The sequence below is a fragment of the Patella vulgata genome, chromosome 6, assembly GCF_932274485.2.
Source record: "Patella vulgata chromosome 6, xgPatVulg1.2, whole genome shotgun sequence".
NCBI lineage: Eukaryota > Metazoa > Mollusca > Gastropoda > Patellidae > Patella > Patella vulgata.
In genome coordinates, this window is record NC_065884.2 from 44,721,235 (window position 1) to 44,732,458 (window position 11,224).

At 34.6% G+C, this 11,224-nt stretch overlaps 1 protein-coding gene and 1 long non-coding RNA gene across 4 annotated transcripts in view; one reads left to right on the top strand and one right to left on the bottom strand.

Moving 5' to 3' along the window:
* Positions 1-10,123, top strand: part of LOC126824374 (uncharacterized) — an 85,441-nt gene extending 75,318 nt beyond the window's left edge. For all 3 annotated transcript variants that reach the window (XM_050553591.2, XM_050553593.2, XM_050553590.2), the window contains 3 exons: positions 1,123-1,353; positions 2,498-2,989; positions 6,719-10,123. In XM_050553591.2, coding sequence (XP_050409548.1) covers positions 1,123-1,353; positions 2,498-2,989; positions 6,719-7,608 — 1,613 coding nt within the window. In that variant the 3' untranslated portion in view covers positions 7,609-10,123. The remainder of the gene's footprint in view (positions 1-1,122; positions 1,354-2,497; positions 2,990-6,718) is intronic.
* Positions 1-11,224, bottom strand: part of LOC130013173 (uncharacterized) — a 78,833-nt gene that overhangs the window by 4,325 nt on the left and 63,284 nt on the right. The window lies entirely within an intron of this gene.

Consider the following 11,224-nt stretch of genomic DNA (forward strand, 5'->3'; position numbering starts at 1 on the left):
AAATGCTTTACGGGGGTGGGGACGTAAGGTTAGCGCGCGCGCTGCATCATAAGGTCTGTCATCGTGTCAACTGACTTGGTTTCAATTCCCCGGTTGTACGTAACAAGGGTAAGGTCGCCTATCCAACCTTGTGGGTTTTCTCCGAGTCCCCCGGTTTCCTCCCACTGCGAAGGACCCATAGTATTTTTTTCACACACATAAAATTTAATTATAATTATTTTACACTTTTAAATTGTTTGATCTCAGTTTAAATACTGAAAGTCTTACAAAATAACACCGTTTAATATATTTTTGTGTCATCGATTTATAAACAGAGAACTTCACAACACAGTGAAATGCATCTTCTGTAGTGTCATCACTATCACAAAGTAAACATATCTGTTGACAAAGGCTTTCCAAGATAATATTGTTAACCAATATTACGATACAGTTCACATTTCCTATAATGGTGTGATAATCTGCCAATTAATGTTTCTTAAATTAACCACTTTAAGATCAACTGGCTAGTAAGTCGTTAACCTGTCATCACTTTTCATCCCGTTATTTTGAAGACGACGTTAATCTAATCTAATGTTTTTGTTGATTTATTATATTGTTTAATAATCCTTTATGCATTGTTCATCTATCGACGTGTCAGTTTTAATTACAACATTTACTTTTATCCTATTATCTGATTTTCCTTAAATATAACAAAATTGTACATTGATGGCAGTCATTAGATAGGGTCCCTTACTAAGTGCAGTAACAGGCCTGTCAGTACTGTATGACATATTATGTAATATGTATGTTCCGGTATATTAAAGAATTGAAGAATGATTGAATGCGGTGGAAGTGTTTGATGTGTTAAATTTTCTTGTTACCTATCTACATTGAAAATTTGCGTTCTTTCGACACACATGATTATAATTAATAATCATGTTGGTGGTGCTAAGGAAAATGAAAATTTCAATATTCTAAAGTAGCACAGGCTAATTTAACACGTTTCCGACCAAAAATCAAAGATATTTACCATTTTAAAGCATAGTATAAGAACAAAGGTTCTAATATCTCGACAAAGTTCATCTGATATAAGCTATTTTTCTGGGTATTTAGTAATTCACTATTTTATTTTTACTATTTTAGGTGCTGTCGTGATAGCCAGTTACGGGAAAGAATTTTTCTTGCCTTATTTGGTGCTGTGTAATAATGATGCTTACCTCCATATAGTGCCAACAACTCTCTATTCTACAAATGTTTTGTTAACCATTAAATTATTGGACAATCGGACTATTTATACTAATACTATCAACCAATCAGAAACACTGAATGTTAATTACTCCGCCTTAATGGATTTGAACGGAGGCCATTATAAAGGTACAATATTATATTATTTCTGAATTCCATGATCTCGTTAAACCTATTACCTATAATGATCTTGCTACAATTTTCTTTAACGCCTTTAACGCCTTCTTTAACGACTCTAACGGTATATAGTTACCAATTTGATTCAGACAAATACATTTCTTCATTGTTTCGTTTTTTAGATCAATCTCTAATAAGAACTTTGTGTGTGTTCAAAATATAGAATTATACCCTCCTTCCTTTGCTAAACCTTTTCGAAGCCTTTAATACACGAACTAATTATTTAATTATAGACTTCCCATCGTAATAATAATGCTTTCTGGTACTTGAAAAATCGGTAAATTGACACACGATAAAACAACTAGAATGCCAAGATGAGCAACCTAATTGTACTGTACTGTAAATACTTCCTTTTTAAATACCGTTACATTAAAGGGCGTATGGCTCAGAAGAAGACGAAATTGAGTCTAAAAGCACATACTCAATTCTATACATTCTTAAAATTATCATTTTGTCTTTTGGGAATCAATCATTACTAATTACTTCCGCCTTGCCCTGTAGCAAATGTTATTCTTCGTTCATTACATATGACTCCCGAAACCATAGAGTACACAACTCTTGTGCTGATTTTAAAATGTAAATATTATTAGGATCCTTTATTTTCACAGCAAGATAACAACATTGATTGAAATGGACAAATATTGAATTCTAATTCGTGTTTTTGATTTCGAATGTTATTTAAAATATTGAGTTAGAGGTTTGGCACCATTATACAAACAGATTGCTGGAATCTTGGTTGCCTACATTATGCGTTTCCCAGATAACCCTTTGAAATCTCTGACAGCTCCTTCTTCATACCAGGGACGTTTTGATGGTGTTTAGTCACCTGTTGCTTCAGCATTAAAAATCTCGACAGTCCATTTCTTTTATAAGAATCGCCATGTATTTCCAATATAAATGTGGAATAATTTGAATTAGGGTGTTCTTCCTCTCATGTTACTTGAAAAACACATAACCTAACCATGATTATACAAAATGTCCTCCAGACACGGCATGCTTAATATGATCTAAATAAATGTCCTAAAATAGAAGTGTGAATCTGTACGCGGTAGTTTCTTCAAATGCAATTATATTAATGTTTTGTTGGTTTTTACAGGATGGCAAATAATATCGTCTCAAGCAGTGTCTGTTTATTTAAAGAGATCGAAAGGAGATATAACAATTTTATTACCGATTGATGCTTTGGGCACAGACTACCTACTTCCAAGTGTGGCTACTGTTAGCAATGATAAATTTCGTGTTATTGTATATGCAGTTCAAAATAATACAACGATTAATGTGTCTGGAAATAGTTTTGATCGAAATACTGAAAACGAGACGCAGGGAAATAACGGTGAGAAGACTACACATGCATTAAACAGATTTCAAAGCCTGATTTTAGAGACGAATAATATGACGAAGTGTACCCTATCAGCAAATGGCACTATAGGAGCGTTAACATTACGTTTTAACGAATTAGAAGGTGGCGCTGTTTGTGACGTATTAGATTTAAAAACAATAGAAACAATCCCACTGTCTAGTTCGTTTGGAAAACATTTCTATTATCGTAAATTTGACCAGCAAGCCAATCTAACTTTATACATTACAGGTAAGAATGCTGTGTTTTATTCACTGTTTTGTTATGTGTAAAAACTAGATCATTTATGGACTAACTAATAGTTCAATTTAACGTCCACAAGCCACTAACATATTGTTCAATTTTAACGTCTACTAGGCTATGTCATTTTAGGACAGACATGGTACCGTGAAGTGAAATAAAGTTCAACATTTTCCGTTTCTGCTCCATCTGTATTTCAATAATTCGTGTGTATTCAGGAGTCTTTAGCACTGGAGGGAAACCTTGGACCAGAAGAAACCCCGCGGAGTTAGATCGGCGAACCGGTTCTTTATAACACAAGTCGGGGATTAAAACCACAATGCTTCTTTAATCGAATACATACCTTACGATCTAATTTTCAGATCATTGTTACTGCGTGTCTCACCAGAATAACGCCGTAGAAACATATCTTGACCATTTGCATGATACCTTGACTGCGTTACTGTGTATAAAGGAGCAACGACTGATGGCTAGTTTCAATCTGATTAAAATACAGATCTATATTTCGATTCGTTTTTTATACTTTCGATGGTCTATGAAGATCTGACCAGTTGTAGTGATAGGTCGCGTCAGAGGTTATACGAGCGGCTTTTGACTATATGACGTCAGATATTTGATTAACTAATCAGCATTGATGTTTCTAGTGGATTACCCACGGTTCCATGCAGCTCACGCCAAAAGCTCGCCGTAATAGACGGCTAATCTCTCACATCACCTAGAACACGTCAATGATAACAACTCTTCCAGATCATAGTGTAGTAAAGACAAGCAAACGACATTTTGTACTATAAAAAACGAAACGAAATAGGATATGTGTTTTAATCAGATTGGGCTAGTTTTCGAGGTCAGATTAAGTTACTTCGTGGCAAAGTGAGCCAACTAGCTGCGATGTTAGAAAATGACAAAGAACTGCATAAATCACAGTTCTAATTATTACGTAAAAGGTCTCACTCTAAGTCAGTGGTTATTATCAACAAATACCTTTAAAAAACATTGTTCAATAATACGACTTAACGGTGTAGTTATTTTTAGAAAAATAATAGGTATATTTAAACGTAAGCCAAAAAGAATTAACACTTCGCGGGATACATTGTAATTATCATGTTTACATGTTTCAGTTATTTTATCTTTTACAACGTATGTAGTCAATGGCTTGTGGCATTTCTACAGAAGACTATCATTAACTATTATTCTGTGACTTATCGGAATGGCGGGCGGCCAATTCTATGTTGCTACTTTTAAAAAAAACCGACAAATTAACTAGAGACTTGTATCTTAATCAGAAGAGAAACCAATATTTTATGTATTTCCTTATTTTAATTGCAACTGCTCTACTATCTGGAAATCAAAAGACGATTGGTTATTATATAGAACCCAGATAGGCTAATTGGAACATTGTGGTTTTAATTTAACAATCAAAATTTATAAGAATGTTGTGTAAAGTTATTAATATACATTGACTAGACGTTAAGTAGATATACTCTGCACGGAATTAATGATTGCTCCAGGTTCTAACATACGATTTATTTACTACCTGGTTATGTGTTTATTTGTTTTTATTGCGTGTACTATTTTAATTAGTCTCATGGCTACCTACTGGGTGGCGCTGAACGCTCTTTACGAAAGCCCTCTACTTACTTAGATGAGAATTTCATCTTTCTATATATAGAGACAGACATGATCTAACATTACAGAACAAACTATTTTTTTTAGCAGACAATCTGTCTGTCCGTGTGAATTGTGTAGTCTCCGTTTCGATCTTTTTAGATGAATATATGATTTATTTTTATATATAAACTTTAATCTATTCTATTGAGATAGAACAGTCCTCTCTTGAATTAACTTTAATCAACCCGTTAGGTAACGGATAATTAAACTGACTTTCCAGCAACAGAAATTTAACGAACCCTTAACAAACGTCATGTTAGCAAGACAACGATCCGTTAGAGTTTAACGGATCGTTATAACTTAGTTTTGAGCAACCGACCCCTGGTCCACAAGTGTTAGCCGTCTTGTTGTGATTGTTCTTCACCTGTGTGTGTGTGGGGGGGGGGGGACTCCAAGATAGGGGCGTTGACGCCATGTTGGTTTCTTGTTCCTGTTCCACACAGCACTATGTTACTTGTTTGGTTTTATAGGGAACTTTATGTACCCTACCCCCGCCCCCAACCACACACACACCCTCCACCCTCCCACACCACATTGTCCCTCAAACTTGCTTACAGAAAATTGTCGACATTACCGGCTTCATCTGAACAGTGACATTACTTACGGACACAAAATATTGACAGTGAAGAATTAGCTAGAAACAAATTAACGCACCAGATGTAATGAGATCGACACTTGGGATCTATCACACAAATTATATACATCACATCATTTAAGGAATATACATAATTTACCATAAATATTTTAAAGATAAAACGACGACGGCAGTATTCTAAATTTCAGATATACATCTTGTGTATAGAAATGTCTTTTAATCAGCATCTATTAACAATCGAATTCAAATTTAAATGAGGATATTAAATATGTTTACGGCTCACAGAAGTAGTTGTAAGAAACTCATTGACATGCAAATTAATGGACATGCTTAAGCTTGAAATATATTTATTAAACTAGCAAATTAGAATTTTAGATTCAAATCGAGAAAAAATGGGACTGTCTATCATTGCAACTTAGAAATATATAGACTGAATTAAAAAAAAAACCACAGGATAACATTAATTCTATACATGCTGTATTGAGATGCGATTGGATATTTTATAACTGGTTAAGTACGTCATTATGGCAAGTACGCTATTTCTGTGGGTCTGTTTATCACGTAAAAAAATTAAATACTTTCTTAAAATTAATTAAAACATTGTTAAGCATTTTATTTTTATTTCGTGGAGTAATTTTACTGTCTATGTATTCGGTTGTTATTTATAATTTATTTGTCTGAAACACAGATTGTCGGCGAGAGGAAATAATCATAGTTCTGGGTTATCTGGATGCGCAGGATTGTAAACTTGATCAGAAATCGTCATTGTGAGGATGTCAGTATCTACAAGTCATGCGGTGCTATATTTGAAACAAAAATTGAATCACGATTTTAAAGGTCTTACATTATGTACGTCGAGAAGAAATTGATTATCCCAACCATATGTAATTCTTAATATTTAAAAATAAGCCTTTTATTTCTCAGACCATAGGCCATCTCATCTTACTAAAACGTATTGGTATCAACATTGTTCAGATCGATCAATTCCAACTAAGGTTTTGACCATTAAAACCAATGTTTTTGGCCACCTCTACGTTTACATATAGCCATGTACTTTTGTTTATTGATCTGTGAGTATTATGTACACAAGGTCTTCATATAGTCAACCATGTATCCAGAAACAGAAGAGTATAATACCAGTGTAGTATTTAATTAGTCTCAACTATTGGTAATTTGCTATACGTCTGTGTTGCAGACGACGGGTAAGGTGTACATCTTGATTAACGTCAAGTCGCGGGATTGACGTCAACAATTGAGAGAAGCTTGGTTATTCGACTAAATTGGGAGCCCCAAATCACCTAGAAAACAATTAAAGGGGTATATTTATCGTCAGCATCAGGAATCGCACTTCTGATGCCTTCATATAACATTATAGCTTGATACTCTTGTAAATCCAATCAAATTTTATCCATTGAATATTTCTCAAATTAATGTATATTGTACTTTTCTGTTTACAGGTGAAGAAGATGGAGAGGTTCTTGTGAAAACAGACCAAACAACGTTTCAAGTTAATTTAACACTCAACGAAACTGTGAGTTTGGAATTCCCAACAGCAAAATATGTGACTTTAATGGCATCGATTCCAATCCAAGTTTACGCAACAACTGTCATAGTTATTACAGAAACGCAAGAATATATTTTAAACGACTTTTTCATACCATGCCAAGAGCAATATGTGCGATGTACCATGACGTCATCATGTACAGAGTTGTGTCCCCTGGTTTTAAATGGAGCATCTCCATTCAATTCAACTGACCCCAATTCATTTGAACAATTTTCATTTTCGGATGCAACCTTGTCTCCGTGGTTCAATGTTAGCTCTGAAATTATATCCCATTATTTATATAACAATGGCATCATAATGAAAATATGGACGAACTCCTCATTTATATACTTTATGTGTGAAATTAATACCGGAAGAGTCTTCCCCTTAGGTATGAGACTAAGCAAACTCTATCGCGCATGTGTACCGGATATTGTATCTAAAGGCGGGCAGGGAGACGGTATAGATAATGACTGTGATGGACAAATTGATGAAGAAAATATCAATATGGAGGATGATGATGGTGATTCGCGGATTGATGAAGATACGAATTTTATTTGCACTCTAGATGATATTACTCTAGTTAAAACTTTACCAACTGTGGCTAAAAAGAAACGAGCGCCTACTTTATTAGACATTGCGATAGATGAACAAGACTCGACAATGCCGTTAATTGCAGTTGTTTTATCTCTTACTGTGGCCATATTCGCCGTTTTCGCCGTCATCTCCATATTTATGTTCTTAGAATTGTTATCCAGGCGAAAACAAATTAGAAACACTAAAATTCGACCGTTCGTGTCTTGATGGTGGAGTGTGTCAGTGAAAATTGTTCTGGTTTATAACTACTTATTTGCTCAATTGACTATGCGTGTGATTATCAGTTTCCATCTATATCAGATTAATTTCCTATTGAAGCCAGTCAATTTGTGAAATAAATAGATTCACATAACAAGCATTGATTTACTTAGTTGAGATTTATCACATTACAACTTTTATTATTTTTCCATGACATGACATTTGAACATATCTTTTTCACTGAAAATTGCATTTGAAATTGGAGTGTTGCACGCAAGGTAAATTTTGAACTCTTTTTAGATTTCGTGTTGTGTGGATTTTTTTTTATATTGACTCTACAGCACCGGAACATTGGATATAACAAAAAATGCTGAATCAATTTTATGTTAAGATAGTATAGCACACATATTTTTCCTTCTGAGATAACGGTAAAATATTAGAACGTTAATTACGTTTTAGTCTCCTATTTGAGTAAATTCGATATCTCGGTGAGTGTAGTGCGGTTCATAACAGGACAACACGGCCACGTTAGTGGTGGGTGCGATATTTTATAGGCACATTATCTCTTATTAGTTACAATAGGTGAATGTCCTTATTTTGTAAGAAGGGTTGGATGACCGAGTGATTAGCGCGTGTGCGTTGTATCATAAGGTTTGTCTTTGAGTCAACTGGCGTGGTTCCGATTCCCCGGTTGTACGTGACAAGGAGTATAGGGTCGCCTGTCCAACCTCGTGGGTTTTCTCCGGGTCCTCCTGTTTCCGCCCTAATTTTGCTCAGAAGACCAATTATGGACAATAATAAGATTGGGGCTTTATATAAATTAACACTTTGGACGTCTTTACTAAACCGCTTAACGGAAACTATATCGGTTTTACACAATAAATTTACTGAAACCAACCCACGTAGTCACTAATTCTATACTGTCAACGTTAAAGGCGTTGTGACAAAATGTGTGACCTGACAACCAAAGTAATACATTTACGTTCCAGGAATACATTTACAGTGTCTAGTTGTTCGGATGGAAAAACCCTAGGCCCCGTGTACGTTAAAGAACCCTTGACAGTTGAAATTAAAAATTAAAAGTAGGCCCAAGTGCAAAATTTCTCCCATAGCACACTGTATGGCCGTCTTCATTAGCCCGAATGGAGCAGAAAAGTAGGACTTTGAACCGAATTTCATTTTACGTGTAGTTATGCAGTTCTAGTATACTAGTATTTTATTTATTATAAAGACTGGTCATACTTTATAATCCCGATTATACGCTGCTAAAAGTAGTCCATCAATAGTTAATGTTTTTAATAATGTTTCGTATACCCCATGTACATATTGTAAACTAGACTGAATTCAACTAAGAGATTTATTTGAGCTTCCATTTTAAAGGGGATTAACTCGGTTATATACATGTACATATTGTGCCATGATTTTGTATGATATAATGTCTTGTACATAGTGTTTCATTATAATGTTTAAAGAGGTTCTGTTAGGATTTGTAGACGGCATGGTTTAATACACCTGAACACATTTATAATGGCCGGGATCTACCCCAACAACACCCCCACATATAAGTAAGAAGGAGCAAACCATAATGGCCGATTTTATTTGTTATAGTTATAGCCTTATCTTAAGGCTACCATTTATATCGAATATCAAAATCACATTAAAAATGTAAGTAAATCAGTAAATGGGAGTTTCTGGATCGGCATTCCTTATTGTTTAAAAGCTTTGGCAGTGATAATTTATAAAACTAATAAAGACAGACGCCAGATTTTTTTATGTCCAGTCGATATCACACCTCGCATGCTTCCATTGTGTAATGGTATAATCTCATATAAACAAACATTACTGGCTTTAAAATGACTGTCAACGCGCGGTTGGACCAGTCGGTGCAGAAAAGTAGAACGTTAATAAACCCTATAGTAACCATAAACATTTACTTAAATTGTGTTATAAAGATTGATGGGTTGGGTTTTTATTGTCGTCCTCCAGTCTGCATTCCCTTCCTTGTAAACGATACGTTACATTTCTTGGCTTTGTTTTTTTTTTAAAAAAAAAGCCTTTATGGCCTTGGCCTTGTAGTCATAAACCCTTGGCAATTCAAAATCACGCATCTATTAAAAATCGAAGAATTGTTGCCTCGGAGCATCGAAAATAACCTCATGTAAATAAAACAAACCCTTTGTTTTTAAAGTTGATATCTATTTGCAGCATTTTCAAACTCTGGTAAATACTCTACTTGTCACAGTTTTTAATATATATTTTCTTAACTTGCTTATATTGTCCAAATGTAGCCACGGAACAGAATCATTTGAAGTTGGCGCCATGTTATCCCCAGGTCAGAGTACCATAGGAGAATGTACATGTATTTCAAAACGTTAAATCATTACTTTTGTGACAGGCATTTACACATAGCCCAAAGACTCAATTGCTGGTGACCGTATGTTTCGTTTCTTGGCAACCTACATTTAATTTGATTTGTAAAATATTTAATTGTGTACATATTGAATAAACATTTTTGGTTCTTTCACATGGTGTTTGGTTTCATGTCTTAGAATTTGCAATGTTCATTCATATAATCCAATTAGGAATGAATGACCAACTGAAGATGGAAGGCAATATACAACCAATTGTGCACCTGATTCAACAGCAAATTAAATATCAGTGTGTTATAAAACTACTTCAAATCATTCATTTATGGAAACTAATTTTCAGTGAACGTTGCTGCACAATTTCCCATGGCCATTACAAGGTAACCCGCCTTTCCTTTAAACACATAAAATCCAAGTAAATGATTATAATGGGGAAGTAGAAGAGGGTAGAAATAGGAAGACAACTACACATTAAACTACAAATTGCAGAATTAAATAACAGACCTGACTACAGATTACACGACACGCCATCTTATTTTACAAATAATTCATAGTATAGTCAGGCAACACGGTTTGGGGGGTCAAAAGTAAACTCTACATATGAAATCAATAGTAAATTTTGATATTCATAGTAAATCAATTTCGAAAAACTTTGACCCATACAACGCATTCAAAAGTTCAGTGAAAGGAACAGCAACTCTTCGAACTAAAATCACTGTCCTATAGGACTAGCCAAAACAATTCCAGCAAATTTGAGCAAGTTTAGAAAACAATCTCAAATATCCTGTGTGTAGGGAGTTTACAAGGGCAGTAACTATGCTTAAAATCGCTGCGCTACTTTAAATGTGGTAGGGTTTGAAAATTTGAAAAACAAAGTTCTCTCAAAGACTCTGACCTATAGAGTGTTTACAAGAATTGTGGATGGAATAATAGACGGACAGACGTTGTTGTCGACAATGGATAGTCAATTGATACCAATTTCTACAGAATTGCACACGACTATACAAATTTCCTTGACAGTCCAGAAGACATTACCCCTTACAAGTGATAACCCGGACGGGATTCAAAACCGGTACTTTCTGGTTGCCCAGTTACCTAACCACATTACCCGAATCAAGAGAGGACGTGTTTTGCTTTTACATGTTATAGCCTCTGGGTTTATATCTTTTTAAAACAACTCTAAAAAATATTATAGCTGAATACTTGAAATATACACTAAATCTTCACACTAAATTTAACATTTACTAAATCTTAAAATA